At 40.2% G+C, this 20,845-nt stretch overlaps 2 protein-coding genes across 2 annotated transcripts in view; one reads left to right on the top strand and one right to left on the bottom strand.

Annotated features, from left to right (window-relative positions):
- SIAE (sialic acid acetylesterase) overlaps positions 1–7,436 on the bottom strand; it is a 37,786-nt gene extending 30,350 nt beyond the window's left edge. Inside the window, exons 1-2 of the mRNA XM_045798033.2 lie at positions 7,278–7,436; positions 3,427–3,588 (exon numbers count right to left, since the gene is read on the bottom strand). Coding sequence (XP_045653989.2) covers positions 3,427–3,588; positions 7,278–7,344 — 229 coding nt within the window. The 5' untranslated portion in view covers positions 7,345–7,436. The remainder of the gene's footprint in view (positions 1–3,426; positions 3,589–7,277) is intronic.
- Positions 7,437–7,564: 128 nt separating this feature from the next.
- SPA17 (sperm autoantigenic protein 17) lies at positions 7,565–20,306 on the top strand. Its single transcript, XM_045797588.1, has 5 exons — positions 7,565–7,615; positions 8,763–8,943; positions 15,305–15,375; positions 17,370–17,456; positions 19,983–20,306. Exons 2-5 carry the CDS (start codon positions 8,790–8,792, stop codon positions 20,124–20,126), a joined length of 456 nt encoding a protein of 151 aa, XP_045653544.1. The 5' UTR covers positions 7,565–7,615; positions 8,763–8,789; the 3' UTR covers positions 20,127–20,306.
- The last annotated feature ends 539 nt before the right edge of the window (positions 20,307–20,845 follow it).

Here is a 20,845-nt window from a genome sequence, read left to right as displayed (position 1 = left end):
TGAAAGAATCATCATGCATCATTTGACAACATGGTTTGAACAGGCCCAGTACCTGACCCATATTCCCAATCTTCCCTCAAGTTTTAATTTTCCCAAAGCTTGAGTGTCAGTCTGCTGGACAAAAACCTTCATGCTATTAATTCCATTTTGTGTGGGCACCCAGGGGATTGACTGTAGGTAATAAGCTAAATATTAACAGAGACAGAGTGACAAATTGAGGTAGTCTAGCTGAAAATCCCAGAGTCCTCATCAAAATTTAGATAGAAATCAACCCTCCAATGTACCCTGTAGTGTCTCCTTTGAGAAACATTTTCTTTGCTGCCCTATAAAATTCCCTACATGTCTACCTCCTTTACTGCAAGTAACATTTTATCCGTTTTGCTTCCTGTGCAGGACAGAGCAAGACGCCCCTATCGGTAGGTTTATAGATCTACAAAAAATACAGACCTTTCTTCTCTACCTAGCAAATATGGAGAGGCTACTAAATAGACCTACCCTCACTGTCCCCAATAGCAACCACCCCTTTCCCTGTGAAATTACCATCAACAGTCCATGAATCTGTTGGTTCCTTAAGTTGCTGCTGGATATTTTCACTCCAAAAGACACATCACTTTGCAGTAAAGCGACGAAGTATTACTTGAACCAAAAGTACCAAATGTGAGAGGATAGCATGAGAGAGTGCGTTCCTGGAGGATGGGCACGACTTGTATTCTTCTTTGTATTTTTTAGGGTTTCAGTGTTTTATATACAATAAGCCCTCGATTGATGTTTATAGGATTGAACTCAAGACAAGTGAGCAAGTTTACTACCACCATGAAGGAAAAGAGAGGCTCACCGCTAACTATTACCTTTTATGCCTTGCTGTCACTACCTACCCTCCTGCCTCATTTCTGGCTATTCCAAATATTGGTCCTACAATAGCCATGAAGGGAGAAAAAAACTAAAAACAATGCATAAGAACATTTTTAAAAATCTGAACTGCTATATATACGGGCAGAACAGAGCAAGATGCCCCTATAAATAGGTTTATGGATCTACATAAAATAAATACCTTTCTTTAGTACCAAGCAAATGTGGAAAGCCTAATAAACATATATAAAGTATATATATGTATATATATACACATATACACACACGCATACATATGTGTGTATGTATATATATATATCTTCTGTATCTACGGTTAGAGTACTATGTAGTCTCTGTCTCCTAAATATTTATTGGTTTGCTAATGATTGGCACCAAGGAAATCCTATTTATTGTATTTAAACGACAGCGGTTCTTTGGATTTCTAAATCAACATCATTTACTGAGATTACCAGTATTTACACTCTGTGCTGTTAATTTCTGAGATAGATACAACATAAAAAGAAAGCACTGCTCATCTCTTGAATTGAATTCATTTTCAGTTTATTCTACAGGTCACCAGCAGCATTTAAATCTAACAGAGAACAACTTCTTAATCAGCTTAAGCTTCCCTTTTAACTGGTACATAGTATTTAAAAATGTTTGTTGACTGGAAATGAATTACAAAGAGCCTGTACCAGGGTCTGGATCACTCTGAACTGGACATTGACAGAACTGATTAGGCAATCTTTGTTTTCAAGGGCCAAAAGAATTTCCTGGTCGTATATATATTCAAGTCACAGCTCAAACCACCAACTCCCACATTCTCCCCAGTGCTCCCCAGAGTAGCCTCCTTACCTGTCTCTCACCTTCAACACTCCATAGCTGTATCGCTACCTCTAACCGAGATCTGATCCAGTCTCCACTTGACCCAGCCCTCACTGTGGCCTCCTGCCTCCAGTAACTTCCAGCCATGCTCCTCCCCATGCTGTCTTACATGGCTTTATCTCTTCTAGACAGAGAATCCTTTATAGGTCCTGTCTTCCCATGGAGCCTGCCGGTTCTCACCTTCTTGAACGTCCTCACGGCCACTACCTTGGGTCAGGCCTTCATTGTCTATTGCCTGAATCTCATAACAACTGGCTCACAACAACTGGCTAACAGTTCCCACCACCTCTTCTCTTACTGATCTCCAATTCACTTTCCCCCAGTGCTGCCAGAGTCATCTTTCTAAAAAACAAATCTGATGGAGTTATTCTGCTGCTTAAAATCCATCAATCCAAACTAGAATATACGTTCCTTAGCAGTGACAGACAAGCCTTCCTACACTTCCAACCTTCTCCCCCATCGTCCCCCAGCTGTCACATACCCCAGTGTTCAAGCAAATCAACCTGCTTGGCATTCCTCCAAGGATCCGTGCTCACTCGTGCGTCCATGCTTTTGTCCAGGCTGTTCGCCCTACCTGGTTTGCCCCACTCATCTTTCAAGATAAACCTTAGGCTAAGTGAATTCTCTCTCCTAAGCACTCCCAGAGCACACTGCCCTTCTAGACTGTGGCACCCAACGTGCTCACCTGTCATCATTTTTCTGTCTCCTCCCCTAATCTGTAAGCTTCCTTAGGAGAGAGACCACATCTACCTCACTAGTCACTGTATCACCACTTCCTAGCACTGTATCTGGCACATAGGCACTCGATAAATATTTAACTGACTAAATATAATAATAATAATAGTAATGATAATAGTAGTAATAATAATAGTGGCAGCTAACACTTATTCAGTCCTTCCTGTGTGCCTGGCCCTGTTCTAAGTAATTTACATGTGTTAATTCATGGAACCCTTGGAATAATCCTAAATATCATTTTTTTTTTTTTGACAGAGATAGAGACAGCCAGCGAGAGAGGGAACACAAGCAGGGGGAGTGGGAGAGGAAGAAGCAGGCTTCCCAGCAGAGGAGCCTGATGTGGGGCTCGATCCAGAACGCCGGGATCACGCCAAGCCGAAGGCAGACGCTTAATGACTGAGCCACCCAGGCGCCCCCTAAATATCATTCTTATCTCCACTTTACAAATCAGGAAATTGTGACGCAGAGACATTAAATAACATGCCTGCGGTTCTACAGTCATAATGCGAGAGAGTCAGAACCTGAAGCCAGACAGTGAATCCAGAGCCCAGGTTCTTCAGCACTCCTCCACACCGCCTCTCCTTCATTTATGATTCAGTTCAAATGGCACCTTCTGCGGAGACCGTCTCTTGCCATCCAATCGTGCTGGACGTCTCTTCTGCATCCCATGACGCCCAATATACACACATCTGCATCACAGTATTCATCACGCTGCACTTATGACTTGGTGTCTGTTCCCATTATTCCATGAGACCCTGGAGGGCAGGGACTTTGATTTTGTCTTGATTTCCTTTGTATCCCCCAGGGGCCAACACATGATAAATACTCAAACTTTTATGGATGGCTGAATAAATGGATGGCTGGGACAATCTGAGCTGCAGCCTCAGCATTCGTGTTCAGATTATCCAGCAGGTGGCAGAAGAAGACAAAAGCTGAACAGAGGACCAGCGGTCTTACCTTTCACACTTGTCACTTTCTTCATGATGGTTTCCTGACCTTGCCACAGACTCACGGTCACGGTGGCTCCCGATATGCCATAGCCCCAGATCACTGCCCCGGCAGGCTCCTTCTGTAGCACCATGTAGTCACCGATGTATGAGGCGAAGCGGAAACCAACATCTAAAAAATGTAACAAACACTTAGAAGAGCGTCATTGGAGATTCATCACCAACTGAACCTGCTTAAAGAGCAAGGAATATAAAGTTCTTTATACAGGATGATTTGGATATATCCAGTCCTTTTCATCTTCTAAAACTAGATCTTAGTCCTCCTAATTAAGTAAGCGACTTAACAAGAACAGTTGCCAAACATATGCAATAAGAGGGAAACTCAAAGAGCCTAGGGCAAACAATAGGCCACGAGCCTCCTCCCCCTCAGAGCTCTTGATCTGCCTTTGCCCTCTGGCTTGGCCCTGACGCTTCACTCTCTCGCCCCAAATTGCTAACATGCTCCTCTTATACACCCCACAGATGGTATTTATGAGAAAAATAAGCCACTTCCTTCCCCTACTTTCCATTACCACGCCCACTCCTTGTTGCTGGGAATAAAGACACCTGCCTCTCTCCAACACAGCCTTCCCTAATGTTTCCCCCCACTCTATCTCCCCTTTTCCATCCTGCCAGTGTTGATTTCCCACAAATAATTTCCCTTATTGTGGTTTTTTGGACAACCCACTGAAAATCCTAAATAGGCATTTACGAATATCTGCAATGGCTGCTTCCTTCTAAGGTAAATACAGATAAATTAAGATGAAATAGAAGGTCAAAATGTCAGAACAAAGGTCTTCCGTCTCAATTTTACCCATTTCACAAGCTAAATTATATAAAAAGAACAAGAGGGAGAGCACTTGAAACTAGATTCTATTCTGGAGTCACTAACAAGACTGAATAAGAACTCACTTTAACGAGATCATTCCTATTTTTAACATGCAGCCTATATTGAAGTATTTTATTAATAACAAGCATCTATCCAAATTATCGCAGCGAGTTCCTCATCAAAACTTAACAAGGGAAAAAAAAAACTTAAGTTATGTCCCAATTTGTCTGAACAAAACAGACTAAAATCCCTAGAAGAAAGTAATTAACAAAGTTAAGATTTTTTTTTAAGGGTTTTAAACAAAAATGATAGGCAGGAAAGAGAATGAGAACTAACAAGGTTGACACTTTTCTCCCTGGAAGCTACAAATGAGGATGACCCCTCAGGCTACGCTTAACAGGGCAGCAGAGCTAATGGGGTCTGCTACACAGACCTGGTGGCCTGTTTACCCTCTGCTTCGAAAAACAGCCCAGTCGCCAAACATCCTCTGCTCTCCCCCCGCTCCTGAGTTTTAGTCCCATCATAAAACTGACGTGACAACCAAAGACCATCCGGAAGGTTGGATAATGGGCTGGACATGCACAACCACCACAAGCAAAATGCTCTAAGAAGAGACTCTAACACCCCATGATTGCATAAGCAGGTTGGCAGCACGCTGGAGGGAAGGGGAGAGGCACATGTGTGGGAGGGCCTAGGCTTGGATAGGTGCTTCATATGGAATAAAAACTGGAAACCAAAGGGCTAAGAGCTAAGCAGAGAGAGGGTGAGGGTGGGGGGGCGCGGAGAGAAGGAAACTGGCTATCGCTTGCACACGAGCCTGTGCAAATGAAGGGCTCTCTGAGTGCAGCCATTGTCCTCCAGGCTGGGGACACATCTTTCCAAGTCCGTCTGTTTTCGGCAACACACATTAACTGGACCTCCTTGTGCCTGGCTCTATTCTGCGTTAAAGAATTTTAGAGGTAGAAAGGATCTTTCACACCCCGACATACAATCATGTTATTCACTGATCCACAGACTGACACCCGGCTAGCTTAGGGAATTGTGGTTAATAGCTTGCATATGAATTGATTAATTCGACAAATATTTATTGATGCCCACTGTGTGCCAGGCACCACTTTAAGCACTGAGGATATAACAGTAAGAAAAAGAAAGAAAAAAAAGAAACAGACAAAAATCCTTGCCAGCAGCAGGGAGCCTACGTTTTACTGGGGAGCTTACTGGGGGCAGGCACAGTGCTAAGCATACTGCACACAGTCAACTCCTTTGACCGACCTGAAATCACACAGGTAGTTTATGACAGGACTAGAAACCAAGCCACCAGATTCTAAAGTTCCTACAATTTCCACTCCGCTGCAGTTATAAATTACCGCTGCAGTGGTAAATTAAAAAAAAAAAAAAAAGTCATATCCTCTGCCCTTATAAAGCTCACATTCCAAGCGGATAAGAGTAGACAGTGGAACATTACCAAGGAATTGAGCAATGGACAAAATAGGAGAATAGGAAAGGAGGCGGGACTAGTCAGTCATTCCTTTTGTCAAACACAAGACACTTAGCATTTGAATTTTTTTTTTTTTTTTTAGGTCTTCAATTTTTCCTTCATTTAGGTGCTGGAGTAGAAAATAGGAATTAGCATTGTGGGGAAGTTAAAAGTAGTCATCAAAAGTAGACTGACAAAATTAGGACAGTGGTTAGGTTACCTCTGGTGATGTCTCTGTGAATGCACTGGAGAGGAACCTCCAGGGAGTCCCAATAAACCTGGCAATGTTCTAGTTCTTAAGTTGGGTGCAACACCCTTGGGTGTTCATTTTGTTTCATTGCTCATATATTTTTATACATTTCAAATATTACGCAGTCAACATGGGCACAGCGGGAACGCTTTCAAGGAAAGATGTCAGGATATGCAACCACATAAGAAGGAAAGTAAATTTAAAGCATTAATGAAAAATACGGTCATTGTCAATGAAAGTAATGTAACGATAAGACCCAAAGGTGAAGACAGAATACTGCACTGGCATTAAAGCTAACAGTCTTTAACAGAAAAACGAATTAAAGAGTGCCCTACTCTCCTCTCATATGCTGGACTCAAAGGTCACTGAATGGGGATAAGAGTCAGAAAGTTCTATGCAGAGTGCTGCTGGTCTACACTTTTGTTAAAGCCTGAGACCCTACTGCTGGGCCGCAGTTGGTCTGTCTGGGTACTTCTGAGTTCTCAGGTAGAGCAAGTCATTTTTTTGCTCCCTGTCCCCATTCTCACTTCAACTTCCATTTCTTAGCAGGGATCTTTGGGGCCCACTATTTGAATGGTGTGAAGGAAACAGTAGGTCCAGCATTATCACTTTAACTGGCATCAGCGGGCAGATTTCCCCTTCTGGTTCTCAGTGTCCAGCCTGGGGTATTTAAATGACAGGATCCGCCCTGGACAATAGTCAAAGTGAGTCACCCTCCTCCCCAATGCCACGCCTATTATCCCACCACCGATATCTGTAAGCTGCGCCAGAAATCAAAGCTAAGCCTTAAATATTCTGAGCTAGTGAGGGGGTTGTATTTCTTAAACCTAATCACCACTTAAACTAGTTAAATATAATTCCCCCAAGGAACCAAGCTTGAAGCAAACCCTCCCCAAGGGTACTACTGAGGGGGCAGCAGGGAAATGTTGTGGATGACTCAGTCACCTGTTTCCAAATATCATCTAACTAGCTTCACCCCCCTTCCCTTCGAGTTCCCCTGCGGTTATTCAAAGACCCCGAGGGCCTCGTTCTGGGACATTTGGGCCTCCCCACTCAGATACACCCAAATCTCCCTGTGCGCCACCCAGGGCATCAGGACGACGCCATCAGGAAGCGGACCGGCCGAACTCCCGCGCAGCAGACACCTGCGGCCTAGGCCTGGGTCAGAAGGCCGGCTCCAGGGTCGGGGTTCGCTGCAGAGGACGCGGGATCTCAAAGCCCGCGCAGGCTGACCGGCAGGGGTCGGGCCGAGCCGGGCCGCCTCACCTGCACTTGCGTCGGCCGGCACGATTAAAGGCAGCACCAGCCCCAATACAAATCCCCGCGCTACCATGTTTGCGAAATCCGACACCCCCGTGCGGCCTCCGGATGCCGACTCCAGACCCTGCCGGGGTCGTGGGCGGGGCCTGCGCGGGGCGGGGAGGCCTGACTCCACCCCTCCCAGGCTGTTCTGTCGCGAAGCCAGTCCTCGGCCAACGGGAGAGGCCGTGCCTCTCTCTCCCCTTCCCGGCCGCCGTAGTTAAATTTAAAAAAAAAAAAACGGTTACCCAGCAACGAGAAATAACAACCGGAACCATCGGCACCAGCTCTGAGAGAAGGAAGAGGTGAGGCGGTTTACCCCACTTCCTCTCCAAATCCGAGACCTCGCCTTTTCCCTTCGCCTCTCGCATTCTCTCAGGATCCCAGACACATTCCGGGATCGCGAGGGCAGATTGGGCGCCAAGGCAGCCCGTTCTGCGAGAGTCTGAAATCCCGTTCTTCGAGAGTCTGAAATCCCAGATCCTCGACGTCGCGCCGCCGACTAGACCCCTGCTACCCCTCCAACCGCCCTCCACTCCCCAGATTGGTTCAGGGTCTCACCTGTCCTTCTCACAAACTTAGAATGATTCAATGCCTCATCTCCTGTTCCCTCAAAAACAGAAAACAATCCTCCATACATTGGGCCTCATTAAACCTTCTAGTCCCTCAATCGGTATTGAGGACTTGTGAAAAAATTGACACCTTCACAAAAAGACCAGGTCCCTGAGTGTCAGTTTGCATACTCAGCAGCCCAACCCGCTGCTTGGCAGTTCTCCTTAATCCAGCCCTTGCATTCCAAGACAGGAAGATAAGACCTGGTCAAGACAAAACCAGAAAACACAAGAATCCCAAAATCTTGGACTCTAGGACTGCAAAATCATGACTTTGCCTCCGCCCCCTCTGACCCTTGCTGCCCCTTTCAGAGTATGTAGGTGCTTGGGGCACTATAGTTCGGCTTCAGAAGTGGAAGCAGAGGGCAAGACTAAGTGTTAAACTTCTTCATTCAACAAATTAGAGTAATTTCTAGAACCAAGATTAGTTCTTAATTCAATTTTTTTTCAATTTCAGACCCCAAACAGTGTCTTCTCAGCGATTTATGATGAATTTTTAACAATACTTCTCCCTGAGTTCCTGTGGGATAGCAGAAATTATTCTCCCCTTTTAAAGACAAAAAGAGGGACAGAGAGAAAAAGGACTTAGTGTTATAGTGAAAAATCTGTGGTTTTTGTAATTTAAAAAATCATTTGGCCTAGTAAATGTGTCTGTATTTGTACTTTTCTGATTAATAATGAAGAGTTCAAAACTCGAAGAAATGATGAGTTGGGATTGTGTTGGGGGGAAAAAATTGAAGTCCGGAAAATTTGGAGCTCAGGAATAATTTGTTGTCATAATTGTGATTATATAAGTAAAATCAGACAAATTTAAAGACAGTACTCTTTAATGAATCTCTAGGTACAATAGGCAGTTCCTTCCAAGGAGATGTCGATTCCATTCTCCAACACCCACTACCGAATTCCACAAGGATTTGGGAATCTTCTTGAAGGGCTGACACGCGAGATTCTGAGGGAGCAACCAGAAAATATACCAGCTTTTGCAGCAGCATATTTTGAAAATCTTCTAGAGAAACGAGAGAGTAAGCTTTTTTCAAATAGGCTTTTTTTTTTTTTTTAAGTAAGAGACTAAAGCATTTGGTTATGGTGAAACTGGCTTAAGACCATCCCCATTCCATAGAAAGCCTTTATAAGGCAGGTAGCTTCAAATAACACTTCTTGCTATTGAAAACATGTGCCTTTATGACAGGTTCTCTTAAATCCCGTGATTTCACATTCTTGAAGATTACCAGCTGATTACACAGACCTTCTTCCTTGTATTCTTCATGGACACACTGGGTAGAAGGAAACCTCAAGAGATCATCCAGTCTAGCTCTCCATTTTCCAACAGGCTGTTCCAATGCATGCAAGGCAGTTGACTGTCTAGTCCTCCTGGGAGAAGAGTTTTCTTTACATGGTGACTCTTCTTACTTGAAAGTATTGTAAGTGTTGTAAAAAATAATTCTATGCCCCTTAGATTAAATAGATTGGTGTTTGCTGGGGTATATGAAACTAGTCTGCAAAAAGTCACAGAGAAACACTGCTTTTAAAGTGAAATTCCAGGGGTGCCTGGGTGGCTCAGTCAGCTAAGCATCTGATTCTTGATTTTGGCTCAGGTCTTGATCTTGGGGTCATGAGCTCAAGCCCCACGTTGGGCTCCATGCTGGGTGTGGAGGCTACTTAAAGAATAAAAATGAAATTCCAGCTTGGGAAAGTAATTTATATCCTTTCTCTGTTCTCCCAAGGTCCCGTCCTGCCCAGAGACTAAGATTCATGCTAACAGTGACTCTGGCTGAGAGCCAAAGAGGTTTCTTCCCTTCCAGAAATAAAGTGTCCAAATTCCCAGCCTCGAAGGCTCATACTGTTAAGACTTGATCCAGTAGTCAAAATGGGAATTATTACAGCTATACATTTCTATTAAAAAAATAAACCCTTCTTGACTGGAACTACCATTTTGTATAAGCTGTTTCCATCATTACTTTTGGCTGCAGTATTCCAACAGAGTGGTAAAGGTGACTAGAAATAACTACAAGTAAGTAAGCATTTGGTTTCAAATCGTTTTCCAGAAGAAGGAAACCTACCACAAGAGTTGAAATGAAGCAACTCCCATACACACTCACAGCTCCACCATCTCGTCTTCTTTGCTCAACCCTGGCAGAGCTCGGAATCTCTGCCAATTTCCTGAATACTGCTGGGCTTTTTCATATCCAGTCAGTGCGAATATCTGTTGCACAATTTGAAACTCATGTGCCACTAAAAAGCTATTAAGAGAAATCTTTTAGGGTAAGAGGTGAATTATAATGAGCATTAATTTAATTTTGTTATTATAACATTAATTTTACAAATGAGTATTAATTTAATTTTGTTATAACAATTTTACAAATTCATGAGTAAAAAGTCTTCAGTCCTTTATTTAATTTTAGATCTCAGAAATGTCCCATTACAAAAAAACATTTGAGTCATTGTTACTGGATCATGATAATTAATGAAATTGGTGATTCAGATTAATGGTCTCAGAATACCAGTCTCTAATAAAAACAAGACTAAACTATGAAAAAATTTGAAGCACCATACCCATTTCCACTCATGCAAACCAAAGGTGAATTACCCAACTGATACAATGTAGTCTCTCCAAAAGGGAATGAAAAAGGCCTCTAGCCAGTCTCTCACACAATGCAAGAATTCCCTTGCCAGCATTCTTCATAGGTAATTATTAGTCTTAATTTTGATTTTTCTGACAGAAAACGTGTTAGCATTTGATGTAAGTGTTATCTGAAACCACTAGGGAAAAGGTAGGCTTTTTATTAAATGATGTTGAGATAAAGACGGAAAAAGATAAAATTCGATCTGTGCTTTACATCATACACCAGGGTAAGTTCCAAATTGACCAAAGGCTTAAATTATTTTTTTAATGAAACCGTACAAATACTAGAAGGAAACATGGATGAATTTCTCTGTAATATAAAAAAGGAAAACATTTTGCTAGCTAAGTTGCTATAATTACTTAAATATTCAAAAGCAATTAGGGAAAAAGACTGATGAGATTGACTACATAAAAGTAAGCTTTTACATGGCAAAATCACCATAAGAAAAATGAAACTACAAATAACAAACTGAGGAAAAATAATTGTAATTTTTATCACAATGGGTTAATAAACCTAATAACCAAATGTTTATAAAAATACTGAAGAAAAAACCTTATATAAAACAATGGTTAAGAGATCTGAGCAAAACACACAAAAAATGCAAATGGCCCTTAACATATGAGAACATACTAAAACTAACCCATAACAACAGAAGCCCAAATCAAAACTACACTGAGGTACCACTACCAACCCCCCCCATCAGACTGGTAAAAAGCCAAAAGTTTGCCAATTCATTGCAGGCAAGGCTAGAGGGGAAATAAGCAGTCATATACATTGCTGGAGGAGATAAAAAATGATATAACGCCAAGGAAGAGAATTTGACATAGAAATTCCACTTCTACCCTTTTCATTGCATCATTATTTGAGGAAACAATCCCAATATCCATCATAGGGGATTTGTTGAATAAACTAGAGGACGTCCACACAGTGGAATTCTATACAACTGTAAAACAAAACAAACAAAACCAGAATAAGGAAGATCTCTATATGTTGCCATGGAGTGATCTTCAGGATATATTAGGTGAAAAAAATAAGGTGGGAAAAAAGTATGTTTAGGGGCCCCTGCCTTTGACTCAGGTCATGATCCTGGAGTCCCAGGATCGAACTCTGCATCAGGCTCCCTGCTCAGTGGAGAGCCTGTTTCTCCCCCTCCCCCTCCCCCCCACTCATGCACTCATGCTCTCTCTCTCTCTCTCAAATAAATAAAATCTAAAACATAAAAAGAAAGAAAGTATGTTTATTTTTTTTTAATAATGATTTTTTATTATATTATGTTAGTCACCATACAGTACATCCCTGGTTTTCGATGTAAGGCTCGATGATTCATTAGTTGTGTATAACACCCAGTGCACCATGCAATATGTGCCCTCCTTACTACCCATCACCGGTCTATCCCCTTCCCCCACCCCCCTCCCCTCTGTAGCCCTCAGTTTGTTTCTCATAGTCCATAGTCTCTCATGTTTCATTCCCCCTTCTGATTACCCCCCCTTTCTTTATCCCTTTCTTCCCCTACTGATCATTCTAGTTCTTATGTTCCATAGATGAGAGAAATCATATGATAGTTGTCTTTCTCTGCTTGACTTATTTCACTTAGCATTATCTCCTCCAGTGCCGTCCATGTTGTAGCAAATGTTGAGAACTCGTTCTTTCTGATTGCTGAGTAATATTCCATTGTATATATGGACCACAACTTCTTAATCCAGTCATCTGTTGCAGGGCATCTCGGCTCCTTCCACGATTTAGCTATTGTGGACATTGCCGCTATGAACATTGGGGTGCATATGGCCCTTCTCTTCACTACGTCTGTATCTTTGGGGTAAACACCCAGTAGTGCAATGGCTGGATCATAGGGTAGCTCAATTTTTAACTTTTTAAGGGACCTCCACACGGTTTTCCAGAGTGGCTGTACCAACTTGCATTCCCACCAACAATGTAGGAGGGATCCCCTTTCTCCACATCCTCTCCAACAATTGTTGTTTCTTGCCTTGTCTATTTTTGCCATTCTAACTGGCGTAAGGTGGTATCTCAGTGTGGTTTTGATTTGAATGAAAGAAAGAAAGTATGTTTAGCATGTTACCAATTATCTAACAAAGGGGTGTGGGTACGAATATATAGCTATTCATTTATAGTTTTAAGTGGAAGAATAAGTCTTTTAAAAATCTCTATTTACTTCTGGAGAAGAAACAGAGTGGAGGGAACAGGATAGAAGCTAGACTTCTCTGACTATATCCTGAATTCAAAATCATAAATGTTTGACATAGTTTAAAGTGGAACTAAATTTTAAAATTGTTAAGCAAGCTTAAAGTTTAGAAGCAAAGTGAAACAAACAAACCTAGCTAGTATCGAATGGGTAGTATAACCACACAGAAAAGAATTGTTTCAAGTGACTTTGTAACACAGTAATTTGACTGTACATCCCTAGTGGATATAGCCTAAAAACAAAATGAAGTTAAGAAGTCTTAAATTGTTTTCAGTAATCACAGTTAATAATGTCATAGTATAATTATAGTTAGTTATAGTATAATTATGGTTTTTATACATTGTAGGATGTAGCAAATAAGTCACTATCCTACTGTTACTACAAATAAGATTTTTAGCATAAGAAAAATGACAAACATATAAAAATGAAGGAAGTTAATAAAATCCTGTAATCCTAAATTTGAACAGAAAAATATCAGTGTGACCTCAATGATATATTTTCTCTTTAAAAATGAAAGAAATGTTTTCTAACTCTATGCATTTTTTAAAAGGCCACAAAACAATAACCAACTCAGTACTGGTGAGCACCTAGCCTCTAGACTGTGGCCTCTAGCTACCATTTCCCAGAAACCAAGGCCTCGTAGAGAGCTACCTAATTCCATGAATTGGTCAGGACATATGCAAGTTGAGCCTGAACATCTTGCCATTCCAGAAAATAAGGAAACTATCAAAGATACTAGAGTTGTTTCCAGAAGACTCAGGAGCACCTGAACACCTGAATGGGCTCCTACTGACCAATTTTGGACAATTAGAGCATCGAGAAGAATAATAAATGCAATGGGTTGAAGTTAATCCAATTTCTTAAATATTCTTTAGTTCAAAATGATCAAAACAAACAAACAAAACCTGGTAAAGAGCCGAAAGTTTAGGATAATGGTATCCTAAGGAACCAACTGATTATTCTGAAAACTGGCTGATAAAGGATAAGAATCAAACCTTTAACCTGCCTTTTCTGGATGACCTGTATGTCAGGGTAACCAAATAGTTGATATGGGAAAGTTTTTCTTTACTGATTACTCCAGAAATAAAAAAAAGTAATGATCAAGTAAGAACATTGCTATTTTGCAACCCCTAAAGAAATGATCTAAGCAATCATCATCAATGGGCCCTTAAAGATTGTAAAAGAGAGACAACCAGATATTACCTATATCCTGACAGAATTACACGGCACTATCTATAAAATATTCTTTTTTTTTTTAAGATTTTATTTATTTATTTGAGAGAGAGAGAGAGACAGCCATTGAGAGAGGGAACACAAGCAGGGGGAGTGGGAGAGGAAGAAGCAGGCTCCCAGCGGAGGAGCGTGATGTGGGGCTTGATCCCAGAACGCCAGGATCACGCCCTGAGCCGAAGGCAGACGCTTAACGACTGAGCCACCCAGGCGCCCCATCTATAAAATATTCTTGCCAAATAAATAAATAAATAAATAAATAAATAAATAAATAAAACTTGAATCAGCTACAGGAAATTCAAAAGCAAAGGAACTTGTTAAAAGTCATCATGGGAATGGAATCAGAAATATCTAAACTGTGGAAAACTCCAAAGGAAAAATGATCCAATTTCCTCAACAAAAACGTTGCAAGGAAAAAATGTGGGCTGGGAGATAGGTGAAAATCTCTTTCAATTAAAAGAGATGGGAAAGGCATTGTGCCCATTGTTTGGGTTTTGATTTGAACAAATCAATAGTAAAAAATAAGCAAAAAATATATCAGACAATAGGGGAAATTTGGATAGCTGTTATTAAGGCATTATTTTTAGTATTTTTAGATGTGATAATGGTATTGTGGCTTTATGTCTTAGAGATGCACACAAAAATAACTATTTGTAGATAAAACAATAAGGTGCCTGGAACTGGCTTGAAAATAATCAGAAGAAAGGGTGGGAAATTGAGTGAAGTTACAGATAAAATAAGATAAATCATGAGTTTATAATTGTTGAATCCGAGTAATGTGCACATGAGAACTTGTCATATTATTCTCTCTACTTTCTACGTTTGAAATTGTTTAAAATGAAGAGTTATAGAAAACTTCTGCTTAAATATAAATACTTCTTCCTATGTCTACTGACTACATAATATGCCTCTTTTTTAAAAAAAACCTCTCCCATTCTTCACTTTTCCAAACTTCCTTACTATTTAGCATTTATTTTTATACATTTTCCTGTGTTTACTGATACATGTTTATAAGTTTCTGTATTTATATTTAAGTATTGGCATTTGTTCTCTCTCTCTCTCCCATTTTATTATTCTATGAAGGCAGCAATTATGTTTTTTTACTGCCTTTCTAAATATCCCCAAGGGCTCATCTAATGTTTAATTCATCATCATATATTCTGTGATCACTGGTTATGTTTACAGTGTTAGGCTATATACATAATAAGATTTTCAACTGGCAGTAAAGAACGTGTGGTTTAAAAAAGAAAACTTGTTTTGTGTTACTATTCTAGATTTTCTTTAATAAACTCAAAATAAGCCTGAAATTATTATATTCTTATTATTTAGAAACCAACTTTGACCCAGCAGAATGGGGGACGAAGGTAGACGACCGCTTCTATAACAACCATGCATTCAAGGTATGGTCCCATGAAACTCGTGGATTTAGTTATTTTCTTCTCCCGGTCTCCAAAACAGGGACTATTGCAATCTCCCCAGAATCATGAACAGTCATCACAAATATCTTATTAAACCTTTTTAATTGTGCTGTTCTTTCTGATGAGAAATTTTTTTCTAAAGTATACGAATAGTGGACAGATACTTAGCTGAAATTGAAAGGTGATCAACAGGCAGAATATACTTGAAATTTACAGAATAATTACTCATTTATTCTTCAAATTGTATTGGGTATCACAATGCTTAGCAATAGCAGATCCTCAATAAATATTTGTTGAATTAATGAATGGCATTTTATAAAACACCATTTATCCCGTCATTTCATCATCATCGACATCTTACAAAAGACTGATTAGAATTTAAATTCAGGGGCGCCTGGGTGGCACAGCGGTTAAGCGTCTGCCTTCGGCTCAGGGCGTGATCCCGGCATTCTGGGATCGAGCCCCACATCAGGCTCTTGCACTATGAGCCTGCTTCTTCCTCTCCCACTCCCCCTGTTTGTGTTCCCTCTCTCGCTGGCTGTCTCTATCTCTGTCGAATAAATAAATAAAATCTTAATAAAAAAAAAAGAATTTAAATTCATAATGGTAGAGTTTTTTCTACGAAGCTAATCTGTTCAGAGACTGAACCTACCTTCTCTTTAGCAGCTTTCTTAGAATGAGCCTTTCTCAACCAAGGTTCCTCAAAAGAATTAAGCCCTAAGCCAAGGGCACTCATTGCATGTAAGGAATCAACGTCTCTCCTTTGTTTCTAGAATGATTCTAGTTACGTACCATCCTTGAGAGGATAGTCACTGAACACATTCTGTGTTCTGTGGTCCAGAAGAGGAACACTGGTTGAAAAAGGCTGTGTGTGACCCTGCATCCCTGGCATCAACTAATTGGGATCTTGATGGAAATTCTGTCGCAGGCCCTACTCCAGATCTGCAAGTTGGAAGCTGAAGTTTAACAAGCTCCCCAAAGTAATTTGTGGGTACATTCAAGTCTGAGAAGCACTCTTCTAGACAACTGAAAAAATACATTAGCCACAAAGCACCATCAGATATTAGAATTAAAAGGAATTAGCCAAGTTTAAGTTTTGATGGTGTTCCCCAGTAGATTTGGGGAATTTCCTGGGGAAATACCTGTCACTTATTCCATGAGTTCAAAAGTGAAGTTCCATCCATTTGTGTCTGCCAGATATGGGGGTGTGGAGCTTGTTTCCGTTTAACTAGATTCTCTGTGTTCATGTTTTATTCCAATCAAAGGAATAATGTCAAAAAGTTTTAAATCGTTGTGTCACATAGCAATTTCAGGGTGTTTTTTCATCTCTATTGAATTCTAAAGGCTTTACTTAATTAGCTTATATGTCTTCAAATCTCTGTTTTATGGATTTCAAGAAACTCTTGCCATAGATTGTGAATTAGCAATGCTTCTATTTTGGTGGAAGATTTCAATAACCATGTCAAAATAGGCAGAGCTGATTTCCCTTTTTTTCATGTAAATGGTTCCCCACAGCAGAACTTACCTCTTTGATGAGGTTTTTAATCTACAAACTTCATCAAAAAGTCAACTTGACCTCACGCTATGGGACGCAGTGGCATATATTTTGCTCTTATTTTAAAAACTAACAGTACTTCTTTTTTATACTTTGTTCAAGATTCATTACAGCATCTTAACAACTTTTAGTATAAGACAATAGCTTGTTTTTCATATGAAATAATGTGACACACATTCCAAAAGCGAAAAATCAAACACTTTTCAGCAATTCTTTAGTCATATTTGTTTATGCATATTCCCTTTAGAGTTTTCATTTCTTTCTTTTTTTTTTTAACCTACTTTCTTTTTTAAAAAAATCGGTATGTATTCCTACTACTTCTCAATAACATAGAGCAGTATTTAATGACTTTAAGCCGTTTGATCCAAGACTTTACTGGTTTTGGACTATTGCCTGTTTGGCCCTGTCACCCCTCTTCCAGGAGCATGAATCACCTGAGAATGGTGAGTCTGCAAAAGAAAAGTCTCGCGGATCCGTGAAAGAGGATGAGACACCAGTCACAGCCTTAGTAAGTTACGCTTTCCGTATACTATTAGATTCCTACACAGAATCATATCACTCAATTTAAAATTATACTCCAAATATGAATCCAGTCTGTTATCCATATTGCTAAAATTATGATTTTGCTTTCTAGATAACTGGCATCAGTGATAAGCTAACTGGTGGATCATTTTTAGCTATGTCTATCATAAAGGAAAACTCCTTCTTCCCCTTAAAAATAAAATCTTTTTTTCCAAGATTGTCAATGGGTGGGGAAATCTCCCCTCTGGAGAAGAACAGACAGAACACACTGCCTCAGTCTCCATCTTTCAGATTCACTTTCCACTTTGAGAATTTTTCACGGACTGATGCTCTCACCGCCACACAGTGACAAAGGTTCAGAGATAACAAAAGGAAACTCACAGAGAATCACATATCACCAACAAAATGGCTGCTGCTGTCTACAAAATGACTTCCTGCCCAGCAACCTACATCTAGGCAATAAAGACCTGAGTAGGGCCCACCTTCAAAGGTACCTACTTTCAGTGGTGTGTTAGATCCAGCTCTCAAGAGACAACTGTGCACATCTCTCTACAGCCCATGATCAGTAATGTCTGCTTGGTAGCTTGAAATCAGCCATGGTAGGTGTATGAAGACCATGGCCAATACTGCAAATCAGACTTTTTTTCTGGAGAGTCTGTATATGAACATCACTATCTATATTCTTCATAGTCCGGACTCAAGAAGACCAAGCCTAGTGAGAAAGAACTTACTCTCTACAGTGCTGAAGGCCAAACTTCTGAGTTCTTTTTCAGGTCTTAATGTCCAGTCAGTCACCCATTAACTGACACTCAAAGTAGGCATCCCCTTCAAGGAATACCTTACCTCCTACCCAGTTGGGGGGGGCATAACTTTTCCCTATAACCTTTATAAATTATTCCAGAATTATATCAAAGCCATAAGATGCAATGGAAGGTGAGGGAAGAAAGGGAGTGTCATTTCCTTACATCTTTAGTAATTGTCCTCACTCAGTTTTTCATGACTTTGAGTTGCGATCTCACCGATTTCCAACCTCACTATAATTCATTTGCCCATATCGGGGCATCATGTCAGAGGATTCCCTACCATTCTGTTTGCATTTAAAAGTTGGAGAGCTAGATGTGCCTCGTTGTTTTTAATGGGGTGAGGGGTGTAAACAACCCAAGGGTCCATCCACAGGAGACTGAGTAAATAAATCAAGTTGCAGTAGTAAAATGTAATACAATGATGCCACAAAAAAAGAAGAATGGACAGAGTTACACACTGAATAATAATATAGAAAAGAGAGCCAAGATATAGTTACATGGAAAAAGTAGTTGCGAACATTGTAATTAACGTGATCTCATTTTTAAAATAAAAAGGCATGTATATATCCATTAGAATACTTTGTATATAGAGAAATTTTGAAAGGTTATATATACTCAACCCATAATAATGGTTACATCTTAGGAATAGATTTGGAAAGGAGGAGAAAACTTCCATGTATATGTATCACTGTTATAATTTAAAATGATATATTAAAAACTATGTATCGGGACACCTGGGTGGCTCAGTTGATTAAACATCTGCCTTTGGCTCGGGTCGTGATCCTGGGGCCCTGGAATCGAGTCCCACATCGGCTTCTTGCTCAATGGGGAGCCTGCTTCTCCCTCTGCTTCTGCCGTCCGCTCCCCCGGCTTGTGCGCGCTCTCTCTGACAAACAAATAAATAAAATATTTTTTTAAAAACTATATATCTGTTGAATGGACACTTAAGATTTGTGTGTTTCACTGTCTATAATTTAGGTAAATTATAACTAAATTTTATTTTATGGAAAGATTGTATTTATTTATTTATTTGAGAGAGAGAGAGAAGGGGGAGGAGCAGAGACAGAGACAAGCAGACTCCCTGATGAGTGTGAAGCCCAACGCAGGGCTGGATCCCACGACCCTGAGATCATGACCTGAACCAAAATCAAGAGCCAGATGCTCAAGGGATTGAGCAACCCCTATATCTATATTAAAAAAAAAAAAAAAAAACATATACAGAATTTCAGCCAACCACCTTAAAACTGACATTATTGGACTAAAAGGATGTCTCTTTGGCAGTCCACTTTACATGTATGATTCTGATTAGCTAATCATTGAAAACTTAAGAAATTAATTTCATGTAATCATGATTATTTTGAAACAGCACATTTACTATTCTTGACATTTTTACCATGCTTCAAGGATTCTTACTTATTTTCAAAAAAAAATGTCATTGCTCAGGAAACTGTTAAATAGGAGCTATTTTGAGGGGGGAAGTTGGCACTGATCATTTATTGCAGAGACATATTAAAGAATGAGAAAACAAAATGCCTGCTATCTTGGCACTCACCGTTTGGAACATACACAGCGTAACAGTATATAAAATTCCCTTAGGAAGCAACAGATCTCGATTGTTACGTCCCTAAATTGATTAAATTTGTGCACTTATTTTTATGGCATCAAAATATTGGATATTTAAGAAGTCTCTTTTTCTCCTTTCCATGAAGGAACCTTCTGAAGAAGAAAAAGAGAAAGAGGAGAACGCTGCTCTCAAAATTCAAGCAGTCTTCCGGGGACACTTAGCCAGAGAGGAGGTGAAGAAAATGAAATCGGGTGAGCCTCAGGAAGAGAAAGGAGAAGAAAACGAGTGAGAAGACTGGTTTTACTCCCCCGCTCCCCAGAAAAACATGAAAAAATCATCCGGATCCATCAACCTCGCTGTGATTGCTGTTTTTTTTCTTAGTAAGGGAGATTTGACGTAGTGAAATAACATTTGTTGCTGTTGTGAAAATCTGTCATGAGCATTTGTTTAATAAACATGCCATTGAACACATGCCTCTTAAAGATTTCTCTGAGATCATGAGTCTTATTTATACTTCTCCCAAGTGTCTGGATAAAGACCCCTGGCTTTAAAGTTATAGAACTGGCATATCTGAGTTTTCCGGATCGTCAGTGGTTATGTGGTCTAACCGTTATCTAATGAATAAATCCTCTCTCCCATCCCTGAACAATGGTCTTTCTGCTCCTGGTTCACTCCTGGTGATAGGGAATTTTACCGTCTTTCCAGCATAGTCCATTTAATTTTTGAATAACTCAAATTATTAAAAAGAGAAGCTGAATCCAAAATCTGCCTCCCTGTAAGTTTCATCCATATGTTTTCACTTGTCATGCAGGCATGCAGTCATTTATCGAAAAATGTACTGAGCCCAAAACACGTGCTGGGATTTAGTAGTGCATATCTGTTCCTACACCCATGCTGCTGACACTTTTTTATTATCTTGCTCTCCAGAGCCACACAGAACAAGATGAATACATATTTGAAAAAAGAAAAGCCATCATAACGTCATAAATACTCTTCCATAAATACTAA

Source organism: Ursus americanus, chromosome 16 (genome assembly GCF_024610735.1).
Source record: "Ursus americanus isolate L20-20 chromosome 16, mUrsAme1.1.p, whole genome shotgun sequence".
NCBI classification, from domain to species: Eukaryota; Metazoa; Chordata; class Mammalia; order Carnivora; family Ursidae; genus Ursus; species Ursus americanus.
The sequence above is the reverse complement of the archived record's forward strand: the minus strand, read 5'-3'. Positions and strand labels throughout refer to the sequence as shown.

What these genes read in the sequence shown, in the direction of transcription:
- SPA17 (XM_045797588.1), top strand. Translation starts at nt 8,790, where the DNA reads ATGTCGATTCCATTCTCCAACACCCACTACCGAATTCCACAAGGATTT. An exon ending in ATAACAACCATGCATTCAAG is followed by an intron (nt 15,376 to 17,369) that starts GTATGGTCCCAT and finishes CCCCTCTTCCAG; the next exon opens with GAGCATGAATCACCTGAGAA. An exon ending in AGACACCAGTCACAGCCTTA is followed by an intron (nt 17,457 to 19,982) that starts GTAAGTTACGCT and finishes CTTTCCATGAAG; the next exon opens with GAACCTTCTGAAGAAGAAAA.